The sequence below is a fragment of the Entelurus aequoreus genome, linkage group LG26 (assembly GCF_033978785.1).
Source record: "Entelurus aequoreus isolate RoL-2023_Sb linkage group LG26, RoL_Eaeq_v1.1, whole genome shotgun sequence".
NCBI lineage: Eukaryota > Metazoa > Chordata > Actinopteri > Syngnathiformes > Syngnathidae > Entelurus > Entelurus aequoreus.
In genome coordinates, this window is record NC_084756.1 from 1615636 (window position 1) to 1637608 (window position 21973).

A 21973-nucleotide genomic window follows, 5' to 3' on the forward strand; every position below is an offset into this window, starting at 1 on the left:
CGTGGATGAGGAGGTACGTGAAAGTGAAGGACTAGCGTGCAGTGCAGAACGTATCTTTTTTCGCTCTGACCGTAACTTAGGTACAAGGGTTCATTGGATTCCACACTCTCTCCTTTTTCTATTGTGGATCACGGATTTGTATTTTAAACCACCTCGGATACTATATCCTCTTGAAAATGAGAGTCGAGAAAGCAAAATGGACATTCACAGTGACTTTTATCTCCACGACAATACATCGGTGAAGCTCTTTAGCTACTGAGCTAACGTGATAGCATCGGGCTTTACTGCATATAGAAACAAAACAATAAGTCCCTGACTGGAAGGATAGACAGAAGATCAACAATACTACCAAACTCTGGAGATGTAAATACACGGTTAATGCTTTCCAGCTTGGCGAAGCTTAGCAATGCTGTTGCTAACGAAGCCATTGAAGCTAACTTAGCTACGGAACCTCAACAGAGCTATGCTAAAAACATTAGCTCTGCACCTACGCCAGCTCTCATCTGCTCATCACGACCCGTGCTCATCTGCGTTCCAGCGATCGACGGTACAACGAAGGACTTCACCCGATCACCGATGCGGTTGGCGGCCCGGAGACGGAGGAAGTCGAGGTGAGGGCATTCGGCTAGCGCGTCTGCTATCCTCAAAGTCCTCCTGGTTGTGTTGGTGTAGTCCCTCGCTAATACACCGATTGCACCTACAGCTTTCTTCTTTGCAGTCTCCATTGTTCATTAAACAAATTGCAAAAGATTCACCAACACAGATGTCCAGAATACTGTGGAATATTGGGATGAAAACAGAGCTTTTTTGTATTGGATTCAATGGGTCCGAATACTTCCGTATCAACTGTTGACGTCACGCGCATACGTCATCATATCTAGACGTTTTCATCCCTGTAGTGTGGCGGGAAATTTAAAATTGCACTTTATAAGTTAACCAGGCCGTATTGGCATGTGTTGCAATGTTAAGATTTCATCATTGATATATAAACTATCAGACTGCGTGGTCGGTAGCAGTGGGTTTCAGTAGGCCTTTAAGAATGAATGGATGTACATTCTGTACAAACTAAGAACAGGAAGAAAACACGTGTTAATATTTGCTATGAAGTAGAAAAGGGAAAGATTAAATAAGCGTTGCTTCTCCCTACTCCTTTTCAAGCATGTTGTAAAGACAAAAAATTTAAATTATGTAAAATATGTGACGTATCTTATTTAAACTGTATACATGTTCCAAATAAACTTCTACCAAACCATGTTGGTCGTTGGAAACGGATCCATCGAAACCCACATCAGCAGAATGGCTGTTTCATGAAAAACTCCACAAAACACATTGATTTCCTGGAAACAATGAGAATTTAAATATCTGTTATTTGTTACACATTTTTGTTTTTTTATTACTGCCCGCCACAATTACACTAAACAAATACAGAGAAGTATCGAGCATAAATTGATTACGGTCGACCGGACCCACACCAAAATAAATTGTCACTCTCAGCTCCTCCACAACTGTCAGATGCTCTCACTCCCCAACCGTTTACACAAATAGTCGGACAGCCTAACCCGAGTGGCGCTCAGAGATCGAATTCCTGCCCTCCAACCATCGGAGCTTAAAAAACCACCTGACCCATCCACCCCGCTCTGGCGTCAGTCCACATCACAAGAAGCCGCAGCCAGACTCTGTGGTATGCGGCCAAAACACTGATATTTACCCACAAAAATATTAAGGTGTTTGATATATTTCAGTTTGTACTGTCTAGTCCTGACTCGTTAAACTGGGTAATAGAACATTTGGTACAGAAACGAACACATGGCTGCTTGTGTTTTCCCAGACGTGATTTCGGCGGTCATTCACTCGAAGACAGTCGCTACGTTTCCATGCACTAAATTAGTCTGTTTTTTCAAGTAGTTTGTTTTTTGTATTTTCACACCAACAAGTGAAGTCCAAGTGTCCATGCACACTCTCATGCTATTAGTCATACACCTTTTGGTTGACCTATGATGTCACACTAGAATTTTCGGATCCTTACAACTTGTTTTAGGTGATGTCCACAGATTACACATATTAGGTCTCTAATCGCTATGCTGATGCTGAATAGCAGACAGCATCAAGAAATGGTCTTGGATTGCGCTACGGACATGACGCTACTACTAAGAATGTATCTGAGTGGATGCAAAGAAAGGCGGCGAAATAGTTTTTTTGAAGGAATTTTCAGACAAAAATCATGGAAGCAAAAGTTTTGAATGTCTCAAAGTTCATTCAAAAGTCTCCGTGGATTGATGGAAGTAGTTTAAAATCCGAAGGAGAAGGCTGTTTATGGTTACTATTGTTTTGGACTATCTTTCCAGTTGTGCGGAAAGTTAATCAGTTGTCCTGCACAAATGCAGCGTGAAGAGGTTTAAGTACGCTTCATTATTCGCCTTTAGTAAATGATAAATGATAAATGGGTTGTACTTGTATAGCGCTTTTCTACCTTCAAGGTACTCAAAGCGCTTTGACAGTATTTCCACATTTACCCATTCACACACACATTCACACACTGATGGCCGGAGCTGCCATGCAAGGCGCTAACCAGCAGCCATCAGAGGCAAAGGGTGAAGTGTCTTGCCCAAGGACACAACGGACATGACTAGGAAGGTAGAAGGTGGGAATTGAACCCCAGTAACCAGCAACACTCCGATTGCTGGCACAGCCACTCTACCAACTTCGCCACGCCGTCTCATACCAGCTTCATTATCCTTCATCTCATTTGTAATTTGTTCAGGAGTCTGAATAAGGGTTACATATGTTGCTACGTCTTTATTGAATGGTATCTGCTTCCGGGTTGTATCCTGCATGTTGAGACGGGCGCATGCGCGATACGAAGGGTCCTCTCTGCCCCCCCCCGGAGAGATCTGGTTTCCAACATCATAATCCAGGTGTGGCAGTCCGACTTATCAAAAACCAAACACGATCGGATTGAGGTGTTTCCATGGGTTGTAGGAGGCTTATTTAGAGCCGAACTATTGGAGAAATGGGACTAATTTAGTGCATGGACACATACTGAGTGTTGTCAGATGTAAGGACAGTTCTATAAAAACACGTTGCCGATAAGCGGGTAACGGCGGACTTGGAAACACTGGACAGAGAATCAGCCGAAGGACACACAGCGTACTAGTCTGCACCCCAAGGCAAATGCTGTCCAATATTAATACATTTGTAGTGTATTTTATTGTATTGACTTTCAAACAGTATTTTATTCCCAAAAGTTAATGTTTCTTTTTAATTGTGATGTTTTGGGAGGACCAAGGGCGGATTCAATTGATTTCTTTGAGATACGAGTGTTCCGAGTTACGAGCTTGGTAATTCAACAAATTTTGCTCGTAAATTGAAGTGCCACAGTACAAGATTAAAAACAACTCAAAGCGCACATTTTGGAAAGATGGATAATTGGTTTTCCTCAAGTGACAGAAGGTGGACATTTAAGAGCGTCAGGAAAGAGACAGTCCTTTATCACGTGGCTCCTGAGTGTCCATTGACGGTGGTCTGTCTTGCTCGGCCGCACACAAAACTTTGGCCTTCACCTTTTTGTTTGAAGAGATGATAAAGTATGGGCTAAGGAAAGCAAAGCAGGAGGAGAAGAACACCTTCATGTCAGTCACCACTGGAGACACCTTGGCCTCTGTCAGCATGTAGATCCAGATCACGTTATCAATCCCAAAGAAAAAGACGTACAGGACTACCAGGGTAACCACCGTCTTGATAGCTCGGGTCTCAGCGCCGCCGCCTTGAGAGCGATGGACTGCTCTCACCTGGCGGCTGTGGCGGTGGAGCAGCAGCAGGATGTACCCGCTGGAGGCCACCATCAGGGCCACGAAGAAAAAATCCCTTCCAGAAGCCAATACCCCTTTTATGACATAGTTCAAGTTGTTTTTGAAGTCCAAATGACAGAAGCCCAGGTTGAGCGTAAAGGCGGGGATGGTGCCATTGCGTGGAGCTATAGCATGAAAAAAGGTTTGAAAGTATATGGCCGAGTTGAGTAACCAGAGTCCGGCAAAGGTGGGGAAGACCAGGGAGTGAAGTGCAGACTTCAATTTTGACAAGCGTGGTCCAGCGGGGGCGACGGTTACCGCCTGGAACACACTGAGCATGCAGGTGAGGCACACGGACAACGCCCGGCTCATGCGATAGCTGAAAATTACCACCTTGCAGCCTGGGTCGTTGAGCAGGTTAGTGCGGCCGAACACTGTCATGGTCTGGGGGACGCCGCGGGTCAGCAGGAGCACGAGGTTGGCAAAGGCAAGGTGGCACAGGATCATGTCCACAGGAAGCAGCTTGGACTTCGTAAAGATGATGTGGGCGTATGCCAGCAGGACCACGGTGTTCCCCAAGATGCCCATACCTGTCTGCAAGAGGAAGGAGACGCCTTTGATGGTCACACACAGGTCCATGCCACCAACGCCTGGAGCGACACAGAAGCACACCTGTTAGAAACATGATGCGAGAACCTCACCTAAAGAGATCTCACCTGAAGAAGCGAATGACACCCAGAGTGTGTGGCTAACTGTTAAAAGCTCTCTCAAGACTCCATTTATAGTCTCCAGTGTCCTTAGAGATCTCATTTGCCCTGAGTTCGGTCAAATTGAAAACAACAACAAAAAACAAAAAACAGCAGGAATGGAGTGGGCTCAGTGGGCAAATGCAGGTCGACACAGGTACCCCAGGGATCTCTTATTTTTATCACATTTGTATTTTTCGAAATGAGAGTAAACAGGACTACATGAAGTACTGGAGGAGGATTATCCAGACACCGTAGTTACCTAGGCTGCTGAAAGAAGACACTCTTTTCCACTTGTATTTGCTTCTGACTATCTGCAGCCATATTGATGTGACACAAAGAGTCAACCAGAAAAGCATCACTGATTAATACATAACGACAGAGTAATATCAACGGGCTGAGGTACCCCAACCCAATGGTTTCTGGTTCAATCCTCAGGCCCCCACCAAACCACATCGTAGCATCTTTGGGCAATATATGGACCCCCAGTTGCTCCTGATGCTGCCATAAAGGTGAATGAAGGTCAAAATGCATTGAGTACCATTAAAGGCCTACTGAAAAGATTTTTTTAATTTAAACGGGAATAGCAGATCCATTCTATGTGTCATACTTGATCATTTCGCGATATTGCCGTATTTTTGCTGAAAGGATTTAGTAGAGAAAATCGACGATAAAGTTCGCAACTTTTGCTCGCTGATAAAAAAAAGCCTTGCCTGTACCGGAAGTAGCGTGACGTCACAGGAGCTAGTATTCCTCACAATTCCCCATTGTTTACAATGGAGCGAGAGAGATTCGGACCGAGAAAGTGACGATTACCCCATTAATTTGAGCGAGGATGAAAGATTCGTAGATGAGGAACGTTACAGTGAAGGACTTGAGAGGCAGTGATGGACGTATCTTTTTTCGCTCTGACTGTAACTTAGGTACAAGCTGGCTCATTGGATTCCACACTCTCCTTTTTCTATTGTGGATCACGGATTTGTATTTTAAACCACCTCGGATACTATATCCTCTTGAAAATGAGAGTCGAGCACGCGAAATGGACATTTAAAGTGACTTTTATTTCCAAGACAATACATCGGTGACACACTTAGCTACTGAGCTAACGTGCTAGCATCGTTCTCAAATGAAGATAGAAACAAAATAAATAAACCCCTGACTGGAAGGATAGACAGAAGACCAACAATAATATTAAACCATGTACATGTAACTACACGGTTAAAAATTCTCAGCCTGGTAAGGCTTAACTGTGCTGTTGCTAACGACGCTAAGGCTAATTTAGCAACTTAGCAACCGGACCTCACAGAACTATGTACTCTCTCCTTTTTCTATTGTGGATCACGGATTTGTATTTTAAACCACCTCGGATACTATATCCTCTTGAAAATGAGAGTCGAGCACGCGAAATGGACATTTAAAGTGACTTTTATCTCCAAGACAATACATCGGTGACACACTTAGCTACTGAGCTAACGTGCTAGCGTCGTTCTCAAATTAAGATAGAAACAAAATAAATAAACCCCTGACTGGAAGTATAGACAGAAGACCAACAATAATATTAAACCATGTACATGTAACTACACGGTTAAAAATTCTCAGCCTGGTAAGGCTTAACTATGCTGTTGCTAACGACGCTAAGGCTAATTTAGCAACTTAGCAACCGGACCTCACAGAACTATGATAAAACATTAGCGCTCCACCTACGCCAGCCAGCCCTCATCTTCCCATCAACAGCCGTGCTCACCTGCATTCCAGCGATCAACGGCGCGACGAAGGACTTCATCCGTGGGTTTGGCGGCAAGCGTCGGCTAGGCGTCAGGGTAAGTAGTCCTTGTTGTGTTGCTGTAAGTATTGTAATGCCCCGCAGTGGAGAAGGAGTCACACAGACGAGGATGCGCTGCTCAATCGCTTTATTAACAAGCGGTAACTGGTTGTAGTTCAAAAAGTAATGCACACACATACACGAGCTGCTGTTAGCCAAAACTCACGCTCACACACACTCAAGTTCTCCGCCAACTCACTCGCGCATGCACGTTCCCCAAACCCTTAAAGACACAGTACACTAATGCAAATATCACAGATACTACAGTATTGTACTTAGCCGCTAAGACACCGATCGATCCCACCTACAACGTTCTTCTTTGCAGTCTCCATTGTTCATTAAACAAATTGCAAAAGATTCACCAACGCAGATGTCCAGAATACTGTGGAATTTTGTCGAAGAAAACAAGAGGCTTTTCTATCGGGTCCGATGGGGTCCAACCACTTCTGTTGCTTTTGTGACGTCACGCGCATAAATCATATCCAAAGGAGTTTTTCAACCGGAAGTGTGGCGGGAATTTTAAAATTGCACTTTATAAGTTAACCCGGCCGTATTGGCATGTGTTGCAATGTTAAGATTTCATCATTGATATATAAACTATCAGACTGTGTGGTTGGTAGTAGTGGGTTTCAGTAGGCCTTTAAGGTATAGTGCATTTTTCAGTTGCAAAATTGGGCCAAAACAATCTGAATAGAGGAATAGAGATGTCCGATGAAACTGAGTAATTGATTCGTGGTGTGGGATGCTTTGGAGCCTGTACTTTTCCCTAGTCTTCATCGTGATACAGGTTAACTTTGGGCCCCATCTGCCCAAATAATCTGATTTGAGAAAGTCAGAGTCTTTTTTTGAGATGTTTTCTGGTCAGATCTAGCTTTTCTGCGCATGAATGTTACCAGACGTTTGCATCTTGTTGATTCAAAATGGCGTCATGTACGGCTCATTGAATATTTGTGGTGGTCAAGCTAGCTCTGTTCTCAATGGGTACTAGGCGCCATTTAGCCTTTCTCTAAGAAAAATGCCCTCTGCTTGCGTTGTTTTCAGCTGTACGAACCGTTTAAATTGCAATAAGGATAAACATTTCTTCAGAGTTTCTCAAAAGGTAATCAAAAAGGGCGGAAGAGTGCAAGATTTTACGAAACAACGACGAGAAAAGCATCTCACACGCCAGTCCAAAGGAGCAGAGTGGAAGAATGCATGAGTATGCAGTGTTCACGTTGTTAAAGGTTTGTTTGATCTACTTTTAACATTTATTATTTCCCATTTAAGCAATGTATTGATATTATTATTATTTCTTAAGACACATTTTTGCTACGAGTTTATTTATAAAGCCCCAACTTGGCGAGTCTAAATAATAGAAAGCAAATGTGAGCAAAACCTAAAAGAGTTAGGTTTTTACCAAAGACAACAATCATGAATGAATCTTTCAGCACATACACAATGTTGACATCTATAATTATATTTTGATAAACAATCATTAATGAATCTTTCAGCACATACACAATGTTGACATCTATAGTTATATTTTGATAAACAATCATCCATCCATCCATTTTCTACCGCTTGTCCCTTTTGGGGTCGTGGGGGGGTGCTGGAGCCTATCTCAATCATAAATGAATATTTCAGCACATACAAAATGTTGACATCTATAGTTATATTGTGATAAACAATCATAAATGAATCTTTCAGGACATACACAATGTTGACATCTATAGTTATATTTTGATAAACAATCATAAATGAATCTTTCAGCACATACACAATGTTGATAAAGACGGGAAAAACACACTACTCGTAAACAACACGTGCAACAACAACAACAACAACAAACATTTTAAATCATGAAATACAACCTTACCCGAGCAAAAACGATGCATATTTATCTGGGAGAGTCTTGATACCAATGTCCTTGACCCAGCCACACACAAATAAGTTGTAGACCTCCATGCTTTTACAAGTTTCATCTGTTTTGTCGTGTAGAATGGAGCAAACGATAGTTTAACATGATTGGGAACTCCACCGATGAATAATCCTTGATATCATTCGATCAATGTTTTTTTGATAAAGTATAGATCTATTCCATTGCAAAGTTGGATTTGTTGCTCGTATCTGATTTTTGCAGATATATATCAGCGACTTGTGTACTCACGCTGCATCTTAGTTTTGTTGACCACCACTGGTTTTCACTTCAAGGAAGAAATCACTTTTCGGAATACAAGCAATACAGTATTTGTGGGTGTGTCAGTACCAAAAATGAAGAAAAGATAGCTAATGGTTACTTTAATGTGGTCCTGTTTGCAACTAGACTAACATTTTGGAAGCGGACAAAACATTGAACGAGTAAGCCGCTAAATAAAGGTGCACTTCCCTGAACAGTAATGAGCAACACAACCCCTTTGTCGAAAAGAGATAGGTATTTTCATTTAAGCCTTATTTTTCTGATGATTTTCACTCGGTTTTCTGCATTCTAACCATCGCCTGGGTAGTCATGTATTTGGTGACATCACATTTAGCTTTTTGGTCCGTTGGTTAGTGGGCCTTCCACATTTGCCTGACTCAAGACTAAAGTCAGACTGACACCCATCTCTCAGGTGGTCTCGGTCCTTCTGTTTGGTGGGAACAAAGTGGTCCAGGACTGTTCACACTTAGAAAATAAAACCCAAACGAAACAAAATAACTTTACCAAAAAAGACAAGTGTGAAGTTCTCTACAAAAAATGATGGACTTCTGTTGAGTTCAGTTTCTCTCTTTCAGCCGCAGAGTTAAGCACTGACACAAGATCACGCTGTTGCATGACGATGTTCTTCCATTCATAACGGCCACAAACCAGAAAGTAGTATGGTAGCTAACAAATGGTATGATAGGTATGGTAACATACCATACAATACCATACTAGAGCTGCAGCTATCGAATATTTTAGTAATCGAGTATTCTATCGAATATCCCGTTTGCTTAATCGAGTAATCGAATAAATCATATTTTTGCTTACATTTTTTTGTTTGTTTGTTTTTTTGTCTTGTCCAGCTTCTCAGGCAAATCATATTGTTGATTTAGATGCCCATATCGGCTGTACAAATTTACTTTACAAAAGAGAAGTGTGGGATACTTCTCTTGATGCCTTATTTGCATTTTGACTTTATTAAATTGATTTATATTATTATTTGGTGCAGCCGGGCCAGAGCAATATTTTTGCTTAATTAAGGTTTAATTATACATGTTGAGATGTGCCCTCAATTATTGCGTTTGGCCTAATTGTATTTTATTTCCTAAATGCCTGTTTTCATTATTGAAGGCTGACACGCACAGCTGAAATGCGTCCGTGGTTGATTGTGCCAATTTGTGTGTGCTAATAAAAACAGGTGCGCTCATAGCCCTATGTGCTGTGTGGTCTGACCGCATAAACGAAGTTCTTGTCTCTCGTGCGTTTTCGATGATTATTATACGTTGCCGTTTAAATGGTGGTTTCTCCACGCAAATCCGCTGAAGTGTTTTCAACCAGCCAACAATAAATAAACAATATAAAAAGACAAACCACTTAAAAATGACGACAACAGTTTAAAATTTTAAGAATGCAATACAGTTAATTGCATTCTTTGCATGCAAAATAGTAATGGATGTTCATTTTGCCATTGTGGAGAGGGGCGTGGTTCACGCGTTCCCTGCGGGCGGGGTGTGTGCAGGGGCCGGCCATGAAGCGGCAGACAGGTGAGTGGATATCTCAGCTGGAACGAGTTATCTAATCACCTGTTCCTTCATTAGCAGCGTCGGAGACCATGAGGGGGAGGTGTGGGCTTGAGAGCACGAGAGCGACACCACGAGAGAGACGCTGAAAAGCGGAAAGAGACTTGGGAGAAGCAAAATAAAAGAATTGTAAACGCTGCATCGGAGGGTTGTGCCAGTTCCTGTGGTCCCAGACGAACCAGAACGTAGAGGCATTGCTACAGCCATCATAACATGTTTGAGATGAAAACACACACATACATATATATATATATATATATATATATATATATATATATATATATATATATATATATATATATATATATATATATATAAAATTACTTCAAAATTAATATTCCCTGAGAAAGTTCAAATAAAACTATATTCTTAGTATCAGAAATAAAACAATAAGAACAGTTTTCATTATATCAAACATAAAAAGTGGATTAGGTAGCGACTTTAATACTGCATTTGAAATGTGCAACCAATGGTGAGTCACCACCAAGCAAAAACAGCGCATGCTCAGAAAAGTAGCGTCAGATTTACCGCCCGTCCGATCACCCACTGGCAGAAATGTAGAGCGGTGCCTATGCTATAGAGCAGGGGTCACCAAGGCGGTGCCCACGCGGGCACCAGGTCACCCGTAAGGACCAGATGAGTCGCCCGCGGGCCTGTTCTAAAAAAAAAATTTTTTTTAATTTTTTTTTATTTTTTTAAATTAAATCTACATAGAAAAAACACAAGATACACTTTCAATCAGTGCATCAACCCAAACAACCTCCCCCATGCACACTCATCCACACCCACTCACACAAAAGGGGTTATTTCTTTCCAATATTCTGGTTCCCACAACATAGACAACACATCTGCAAGGGACACAGTCCCTGAAGCACATATGATTGTATAGGCTGCTGGTCCACTAAAATGTTCATTAAATACTATTTTTTATGTAATTATTTTTATATTGTTTTACTTTCTTTTTTATCCAAGAAAATGTTTTTTATTTATTTATCTTATTTTATTTTATTTTTTAAAAAAGGGCCTTATCTTCAACAGACCAGGTTGTCAATGAAATTAGATTTGTTTAAAGGTTTTTTTAAACCAGGCCCAGTCCAGATAATGTCCAAGTCGGACTCAGCAACACACACCTTCATTCATGTACACAGAAAAAAATTAGGGAACACAACAGATTGCATATAATTTATAAAGAAAATTACATTTTCAAAATAAGCATTTATGTGCAGTCCAGATTATGTCCAGGTCACTCAAATTAGGGAACACAACAACAGATATCATATAATCTATAAACATAATTATACTTTCAAAATAAGCCTTGAGGACTTCTCATCTTTTTTTAAAATGTTTTTTGGCATCATTATCGTTTTCAACCATGTAACTTTCTAAAGTTAGAAAATACTGAATAAATGTTTTAAAGAAAGTAATACTAAGTGAATATCTGTTTTTGGCCTTAAAAATAAACATTTTACCGAGTACTATAATTAAATTGACTAAATCATGATTGTCACTGAACTCTCCTAAAATAACAGGAACCACATTAAGCTTCATAAACAAACCAATCCTTAAACACATTTTTTCAACTTCCACCCAAAACAAAGACACAATATGACAATACCAAAACAAATGCAGGGTGGATTCAGGCTCCTGACAACAAAATCGGCAATCATCTGACTCTGTCATATTCCATAATTTTAACATTTTCCCTGTGGGTAAGAAGTTATAAATAATTTTAATTTGAAAATAACGATTTTACACATCGATAGTGGTTTTATAGATTAGTTTGAATATGGCATCCCATGGCAACGGGCAGTCAAAAAAGTCCTCCCATTTTCCATTTGTGTTGTATGAGGCAGCCTTCAAAGATTTCTTTATTAAATAAAAATTATATATTTTTCTATTTATTTTAGTTCCTTTTTGCCAACTAGAATTTCTTAGTAGAGGTTTACAAACTAATAATTTAGTAGTTCCATAATTAATTATTTGTTTCCATCTTTTCCCAATTACTCCAGTTAGTTGATAAAATGAAAAGCTTGAGCAAGCATCACCATACATAGTTGTAAATTCATCATACTTCATAATTTTACCATTCTCATTGATAATATCATTGACAAAAATTATTCCTCTTTCAAACATTTTTCCAAAAGAAAGGCTTTCCATCTATTACAATATTATAGTTCATCCATATTAACTGCTGCAAAATATTGTCTCCTTTTTCTGGCACATAAAATTGAAAACACCACTATGAGTGGATTGTTTCCTTTATGAACCCCGCCATGTTTCCCAGCAGACTCTCTGGGAGGGGATCACTTGTAAAAAAGGATACAATTTCTTTTGATACAGTACATGTTTTTTGTCCAACAGGACATTTGTGTACCACTCAATGTTTAAATACATCTTTGGAACAATTGATGCTTTTAAAGACAGACACATAGCTTCAAGGTTGAGAAGTTTCAGGCCCCCGTATTCATACTCTTTGTACAAAACCTTTCTTTTAATCTTTTCTGGTTTGCCGTTCCAGACAAAATCGAAGACCCTCCGCTCATAAATCTTAAAAAAGTTTTGTGATGGAGCTGGTAATGACAAAAACAAATAAATACATTGAGGAATAATTAACGAGTTGACAATAGACATTTTACCATACAAGGTTAGGGATTTCCCTTTCCATGATTGCATAATTCTGTCCAGCTTTCTTTGTCGATTATCATAATTTACTGAGCCTAGATCTTCCAGATTTTCTGGGACAACAACACCAAGTATGTTAACTGGTCCATCTGTCCACAAAACAGGCACTTTGCATTCCATTCGAAAGGACGTTCCCTTTAGATTTCCGATCCTTAACATTTTACATTTATCATAATTAAGCTTAAGGCCAGATTGCTGTGAAAATATGTCCAAAAGATTAAGAAGGTTCCGGAAACAATGAGGAAAAATCTTATCTTTGTGAATCAGCCTTTTCTGACATGAACTTGATCAAGAACAAACACAGAACACGCCTCACTGATGCACATCTGCAAGACTCACTCAGAGTTGCAGTGTCAAGTTACACACCAGAGTACAACACACTAGTTAACAGCATGCAATGCCAGGCTTTCCACTAACTGACAAAGAAACAGATAACAGATTTGGTGTCCAGTTCAAAGTGTGACATGATTTAAAAATTTGAGAATTTACTTTTGTATTTTACATGAGTTATTATTTGTACAAACATGGTGCAAAGTAATTCATGATTTGTTAAAAAATGTTAGTGGCTAGCTAGTTAAAATGGGATATTGTGATTTCACAAGACTGTCTTAGAAGTGATCATTTGAAAATGTTCAATTTGAAAAATGTGCACTTAGAGAAAATATAAAAATAAAGTGTTGCATATTGACATTTATCTGTTTCTATAAATATTTATTGTGAGAAATCATTAAGATGATCAGTGTTTCCACAAAGATAAATATCATTAATTATTAATAATAACAGAGTTAAAGGTAAATTGAGCAAATTGGCTACTTCTGGCAATTTATTTAAGTGTGTATCTAACTGGTAGCCCTTCGCATTAATCAGTACCCAAGAAGTAGCCCTTGGTTTCAAAAAGGTTGGTGACCCCTGCTATAGAGACTAAAGTGGGTGCAAGTAGCATGTGGTTGCATGACTTGAATAACCCGAATATCTTTGCACGACTACTTTCGCGTGGTTACTAATGAAAGGCTAATTGAACACGACAGCTCGGATAGCGTTGTTAGTTTTCAATACTTTTTGGCGGCATTTGATAACTTTGCGGGAGTGACAGAACACATCCTGTTTATCATAATGAATAACATTTATTTTACTAACACAACTTTTGTATTTACATTTTGATAATAGATGACTTGACCTCTGGACGTCCCTCAATCGGATGCTTTTTCGACAGGTGCTGCAGCATCAAACTTGTGCTATTGTGGTATGCGAGCTCCACTTTGCAATGTTTGCATACGACTGCGTTTTCCTTCGACTTTTGTGTGAAGTGTTCCCACACCTTAGACAACTTTTGTCTCTTCTTAATTCCCTCGTTTTGCTATGGCTCTTGTCCACTGCTTTCTGCGGCGTCTGCCATTGTGATTTATGTCGGCGAAAAAAGTTGACTAAACTCAAGCGTATTTATAAATGATAAATGGGTTATACATGTATAGCGCTTTTCTACCTTCAAGGTACTCAAAGCGCTTTGACAGTATTTCCACATTCACCCATTCACACACTGATGGCGGGAGCTGCCATGCAAGGCGCTAACCAGCAGCCATCAGGAGCAAGGGTGAAGTGTCTTGCCCAAGGACACAACAAACGTGACTAGGATGGTAGAAGGTGGGGATTGAACCCCAGTAACCAGCAACCCTCCGATTGCTGGCACGGCCACTCTACCAACTTCGCCACGCCGTCCCCGCTAACCCTGTGCAATACCTAAACAGTCCTTGCGAAACGTGAGCTTTGACTACTAAACATGGCAAAATGCCGTAAAAAAAACAAAAACAAAAACAAAAAAACTTAACGACGACTCGAGGCAGCAAAGATTCCTCAAATATATTTTGTAATCGAATTACTCGAGTTACTCGAGGAATCGTTTCAGCTCTATATCATACCATACCAAACCAGAAAGTAGTATGGTATCTAACAAATGGCATGTTAGGTATAGTACCATACCATACCATACCATACCAAACCAGAAACTAGTATGGTATCTAACAAATGGCATGTTAGTATGGTACCATACCATACCATACCAAACCAGAAAGTAGTATGGTATCTAACAAATGGCATGTTAGGTATGGTACCATACCATACCAAACCAGAAAGTAGTATGGTATCTAACAAATGGCATGTTAGTATGGTACCATACTGTACCATACCATACCAAACCAGAAAGTAGTATGGTATCTAACAAATGGCATGTTAGGTATGGTACCATACAATACCATACCATACTATACCATACCATACCAAACCAGAAAGTAATATGGTATTTAACATGGTTGGATGGAGAAACAAACACACGTAAAGAAGTCTGTATTCATTAAGTGATATTTCAGTTTTTAAAGGATTTTGCAGACGTACCGAATGTTGTCAGCGAGTAGTGTATGAGTATCTTTAGCCATTTCCATAAATACGTGCGTGTGTGTCAATTTTCTGATGACATTTCCCCGAAGAGTTACAACTCAACATACGTGTTATTGTTTTTGAATGAGCCATCGGGAGAGTTTCATGTGCAGCGTTCCTGTTTTTTTGTGCGTACGCTAAACGTCCTGGGAGCACACTTATTAACGCAGAGCAGCTAGACAATTATCCCAATAACAACACATGTTTCTATCTAATTGGGAACGTAGGGACAAACTGTTATTAGGACCCGAGCAGCAAAGCAAGCACCATTCTACATGACAAAACAGATGGAAACTTGGAAAAGCATGAAGGTCTAGAACTTTTTTGTGTGTGGCTGGGTCAAACTTTGATATGATGGTTCGTCACAAAACACCAGAGGTCGATAACGCGGCTCCGAAGTTCAGATTTTTATCATAATTGGTAAAAATGATGATGATGACATCCTGAAGTGCTGGATTAGTCAGTAATGATTTGTACCTATTCATAGTGGACGGAGCCTGGCAGCGAAAACGAATCCACGCCATCGTCAATTAAATTGTCACTATGCCACGTTTTACGCCCCTCCTACAAAAAAAGAAAACATTTTGCGCTCCCTGACGCGACTATAAATAGTGTCAGTGGTCTATAGAATTGTTATAAGTACACCTCTGCATAGCATTGCATCCTTATCAACATTCGAGGTAAAGGAAATAAAAAAAGACCAACTTATAACAAAGAATAATTTTATCAACATTGTTTTAGACCAATACATCAATTTGCCTGTAAAAAAAATAAAAAATCGTACTTAAACTGTATTACATTTTTTGACCGACTTGAACTATTTGATACTGAAAAATAAAATAAATATACTGGTTAATTAATAATGATGGTGATCAGCAACAATAATTCAGTAGCACAATACGTAAAAAAAAATCTTCAATATACAAACAATTTTTTATTTTTTATTTTTATACAGATTCATTCAGATTCAGAAATACTTTATTTATCCCCGAGGGGAAATTGAGATTTTCAGCACAATCCCATTCAAGATCTGACAAACATTACAGGGAGACAGAAAAAGGATCGCTGACGGGTCTGCCAACTTCCGGCGCCCGTTACCAAAAAAAAGTGAGAAACAGGTAAACGTTGGGGAGAGGCTAAACAAATTCAGTCAAAGGCTGGACTCCAGAGAGGGGGTCTAGACTGAGGCCAAGGAAAAAAACCTCATAGCTATAGCACACATAAACAAGTTACATAGAATCAACAAAACTTGCAACAGAGGGAAGGGAGTGGGAGCTACGGGGGCTGGCTGCTGCTTTATAAGCGCTAGTCAGCCATCCATCACCCTTAAGGGACTTAATGAGGAAGTCTGGATTTTTCGAAGTGGGGTTTGAAGCATGATACTGATAAAGCATGTTTCCCCGGGTCACACGGCATCACACTGCAATATATAACAATATATTATTATCTATTACACTTCGAAATGTCAAAATTATTTTTAAAGCAAATAGTTTACACGTACTAAATAAAAGGCTTTTTAAAACTATCTACAAGACTACTTTGAATTACGGTACCTTTCAAATCCCCCAGCTAGCAGAAGGAGTACAAAAATGGCCGTAACAGAACCGTAACTTAGAATGGTCGGCTGTATAGTTATATAGTGTGACGCAATCCACTTCCCATGTCGACATATCAGCGGCACAAATAGATAAGAGAAATTGAACATTTATACTGGTATTAAAAAATTGCAAATGTGAGGTTTCTATCCTTTATAGTACGACACAGAATTACATGCATGTTACATAAGATATTATATGTAATATTGTTAACACTAGTTTTGCATAATATAACATATTCAAATCTTGATAAAATACATAAACTGTGTAAAAAAGTTTGAAAACAAAATGATTAAAAGAAAACGTTGAGTAATTTATTCCTAACATTCATCCGAACATAATTCTACCCTTTTGCCTATAACACTTCAAAATGAAATTTGATGCAAAAAGTTTTCACAATTAAACGAAAAACTCTTAGGGCCTTCTAGGCTACTCTGAATCCCGGTAATGTTTAATACCCAGATAGCAGGAGCACAAAGATGGGCGTTGTAACTAAACCGTAACTTACAATGGTAGAGTGAATAACTATAAGGTATGATGCAATCACCCCTAATGCTTACAAAACCCAAAACCAGTGAAGTTGGCATGTTGTGTAAATCTTAAAAAAACATAGAATACAATGATTTGCAAATCCTTTTCAACCTATGACTGGAGGAGATGCAGATGAAGAGACAGGGCTGCGGAGCTGGCGCTGAGCGCCGGGACGGACGAGCTTCACAGTGTCTTGGCTGAATGAGCAGGTATCAGACACCTCGGGTTCTTTGGACGTATCCTCGCTCATCCATGCAAACGGGACACTGGCCGAGGGTGGTTGCTTTGTTGGGTCTGCTCCTGTCTCTGGCCATGCTCACCCCACCCCAGCAGACGATGGCGTGGAACACCGCAGAGGCCACCACAGTGTATATGTTTTTTTGTTTGTTGTTGTTTCACTTTTGTGGCTGTGTAGAAGTGGCTGGTTGCATCAGCTCTGCTCCTTTAATGTCTTCAATGTCCTTTGTGTTCTTTGATGTTTCCCTCTTACACACATGTTTATGTGTGCTATGGCTATGAGTTTTTTTCTCCTTGGCCTCAGTCTGGACCCCCTCTCCAGGCGCCCAGGCTTAGACTGAATTCTTTTTTTTTCTCCCCCCCGTCCAAGCATTTACCTGTTTCTCATCTTTTTTTGTAAGGGTCACCGGAAGTTGGCAGACCCGTCAGCGATCCTGTTCTGTCTCCCTGTAATGTTTGTCTGCTCTTGAATAGGATTGTGCTGAAAATGTTGATTTCCCCTCGGGGATTATTAAAGTATTTCTGATTCTGATTCTGATTCTGTATTCAATTGAATACACTGCAAAGACAAGACACTTAACTTTCGAACTGGTAAAATGTGTTATTTTTTGCATATATTAGCTCATGATGCCTGCAACATGTTTCAAAAAAGCTGGCACAAGTGGCAAAAAAGACTGAGAAAGTTGAAGAATGCTCATCACTTATTTGGAACATCCCACCGGTGAACAGGCTAATTGGGAATAGGTGGGTGCCATGATTGGGTACAAAATCAGCTTCCATGAAATGCTCAGTCATTCATGGGGCGAGGGTCACCACTTTGTGAACAAATGTGTCAGCAAATTGTCCAACAGTTTAAAAACAACATTTGTCAACGAGCTATTGCAAGGAATTTAGGGATTTCACCATCTACGGTCTGTAATATCATCAAAAGATTCAGAGAATCTGGAGAAATCACTGCACATAAGCGGCAAGGCTGAAAACCAACACTGAATGCCCGTGACCTTCGATCTCTAAGGCATCAAAAAGCGACATCAGTGTGTAAAGGATATCACCACAGGGGCTCCGGAACACTTCGGAAAACCACTGTCAGTAACTACAGTTTGTCGCTACATCTGTAAGTGCAAGTTAAAACTGTACTATGCAAAGCGAAAGCCATTTATCAGCAACACCCAGAAACGCTACTGGCTTCGCTGGGCCCGAGCTCATCTAAGATGGACTGATGCAAAGTGGAAAAGTGTTCTGTGGTCTGACGTGTCCACATTTCAAATTGTTTTTGGAAACTGTGGACGTCATGTCCTCCGGACCAAAGAGGAAAAGAACCATCCGGACTGTTATAGGCGCAAAGTTCAAAAGCCAGCATATATGGGGGTGTATTAGTGCCCAAGGCATGGGTAACTTACACATCTGTGAAGACACCTTTAATGCTGAAAAGTACATACAGGTTTTGGAGCAACATATGTTGCCATCCAAGATAAAGTCTTTTTCATGGATGCCCCTGCTTATTTCAGCAAGACAATGCCATAGTAAAAGAGTGCAGGTACTAGACTGGCCTGCCTGTAGTCCAGATCTGTCTCTCATTGAAAATGTGTGGCACATTATGAAGCCTAAAATACCGCAACGGAGACTCCGGACTGTTGAACAACTTAAAGGCCTACTGAAATTATTTTTTTTAATTTAAACGGGAATAGCAGATCCATTCTATGTGTCATACTTGATCATTTTGCGATATTGCCATATTTTTGCTGAAAGGATTTAATAGAGAAAATCGACGATAAAGTTCGCAACTTTTGCTCGCTGATAAAAAAAAGCCTTGCCTGTACCGGAAGTAGCGTGACGTCACAGGAGCTAGTATTCCTCACAATTCCCCATTGTTTACAATGGAGCGAGAGAGATTCGGACCGAGAAAGTGATGATTACCCCATTAATTTGAGCGAGGATGAAAGATTCGTAGATGAGGAACGTTACAGTGAAGGACTTGAGAGACAATGATGGACGTATCTTTTTTCGCTCTGACCGTAACTTAGGTACAAGCTGGCTCATTGGATTCCACACTCTCCTTTTTTTATTGTGGATCACGGATTTGTATTTTAAACCACCTCGGATACTATATCCTCTTGAAAATGAGAGTCGAGAACGCGAAATGGACATTCAGTGCCTTTTATCTCCACGACAATACATCGGCGTAATGCTTTAGCTACGAGCTAACATGATAGCATCGTGCTTTAACTGCATATAGAAACAAAAAAATAAACCTCTGACTGGAATGATAGATAGAAAATCAACAATACTATTAAACCGTGGACATGTAAATACACGGTTAGTGCTTTCCAGGCTGGCGAAGGTTAACAATGCTGTGCTAACGACGCCATTGAAGCTAACTTAGCAACTTAGCAACGGGACCTCACAGAGCTATGCTAAAAACATTAGCTCTCCACCTACGCCAGCCAGCCCTCATCTACTCATCAACACCCGTGCTCACCTGCGTTCCAGCGATCGGCAGAAGGACGAAGGACTTCACCCGATGCGTTTGGCGGCCCGGAGACGTAGGAAGTCAAGGTGAGGTCGGCGGCTAGCGCGGCTAGCGCTCCAACAAAGTCCTCCTGGTTGTGTTGCTGTAGTCCGCTGCTAATACACCGATCCCACCTACAACTGTCTTCTTTGCAGCCTTCATTGTTCATTAAACAAATTGCAAAAGATGTCCAAAATACTGTGGAATTATGAAATGAAAACAGAGCTTTTTGTATAGGATTCTACGGGTACCATAACTTCCGTTACTCTGACTTCGTCACGCGCATACGCCATCATACCGCGACGTTTCAGCCGGATATTTCCCGGGAAGTTTTAAAAGTCACTTTATAAGTTAACTCGGCCGTATTGGCAAGTGTGGCAATGTTAAGATTTCATCATTGATATACAAACTATCAGACTGCGTGGTCGGTAGTAGTAGGTTTCAGTAGGCCTTTAAGCTGTAGATCAAGCAAAAAATGGGAACAAATTAAACCTGAAAAGCTTCAAAAATTGGTCTCCTCAGTTTACTGAGTGTTGTTAAAAGGAAAGGCCATGTAACACAGTGGTAAAATTGCCCCTGTGCCAACTTTTTTGCAATGTGTTGCTGCCATTAAATTCCAAGTTAATGATTATTTGCATTAAAAAAAATTGTTTCTCAGTTCGAACATTAAGTATCTTGTCTTTGCAGTCTATTCAATTGAATATAAGTTGAAAAGGATTTGCAAATCATCGGTTTCTGTTTTTATTTAAGAATTTCACAATGTGCCAACTTCACTGGTTTTGGGTTTTGTATTTATTTGCAAACTTTGGAAGTCTTTTGGTGTCATGAATCAGATATATATGATAATAGCTTCAATATAGAGGCAACTTGTTTGTCCACTCTACTGCTACTTTACAGGATATGCAGGTGTAGCGCATGTCAGCGAGTAGTGTATGAGTATCTTGAGCTTGTGTGCCATTCCCATCATTACACGAGTGTGTCTGTGTGTGTCAATCTTCTAAAGTCTTCTAATAACATTTCCCAGAAGAGTGACATTGCAGCATGTGTGTTATTGTTGTTGAATGAGCCATCATGAGGTTTCCATGTGCACACTTGCTGTTTTTTCACGTGCATTTCTCAACGTCCCGGGAGCTCGTTTATTAACGCAGAGCAGCAGGACAATTAGCGCAAAAACAACACATGTTTCAAACTAATTGGGGACACAGGGACAAGCTGTTGTTATTCATTTAAATCACAAGGTTGACTTTGTTGCAACAAACCTGCGAATGTGCGTTTAACATGTTTACATGTTCAGAGAGCTCATTAAAATGGCAAGTTCAAGCGCGTTCTTCTCGGTATTCCCCATAACGATGTACTCTCAGCTTTTAGAATCAAAGCTTTCTGATGGATACAAACATTATTTAAACTGTGTATTTTTTCCTAATCAATCATTAACATCTTAAAGGGCCGTGGTCATGCTAGATGGGAACTTTTTTTCCCAGGTAATTTTGGGTAAGCATACCATTCATGTCGGCATAGCTTGGCTCAAAGTTTCACATTTGCAGCTTCAAGTCGCGTCGGTCCTGACTCTCCCGGCTTCCGACTGCTGCAACATTTCACCTCTCTTTGTGCTCGCTTTTATAACCTGAAGTTCATCTTCCGTATATTCAGCTTCAAAAAGATAAGGCTGTGAATCCTCATTTGTCCAAAAGTAGTCATCTTCGTCATCTATCACGAAATCTGCCATGATTAGAACACACATGTTTGTTGACGGAAGTAGGAAGGGAGTTGTTATGGGCACTGAAATCAGAACACCCAGGAAATAATTCCCAGTAATGCTAAAAATTACCAAACTAGGGTAAACATTGTACATATTACATATTGTTATTAATGTGTCTGTTACTACATTATATATA

At 40.2% G+C, this 21973-nt stretch overlaps 1 protein-coding gene across 3 annotated transcripts in view; it reads right to left on the reverse strand.

Annotated features, from left to right (window-relative positions):
- Positions 1-1196: 1196 nt before the first annotated feature.
- The window catches only part of LOC133643053 (olfactory receptor class A-like protein 1), a 74736-nt gene continuing 53959 nt past the window's right edge, over positions 1197-21973 (reverse strand). The window contains exons 2-3 of one of the 3 annotated variants that reach the window (XM_062037462.1): positions 4182-4438; positions 1199-4109 (exon numbers count right to left, since the gene is read on the reverse strand). In XM_062037462.1, the coding sequence (XP_061893446.1) occupies positions 3468-4109; positions 4182-4427 (888 nt within the window). In that variant the 5' untranslated portion in view covers positions 4428-4438 and the 3' untranslated portion in view covers positions 1199-3467. Of the gene's footprint in view, positions 4439-21973 lie in introns of all 3 variants that reach the window. The other 2 variants (XM_062037461.1, XM_062037460.1) reach the window with 2 other exon arrangements.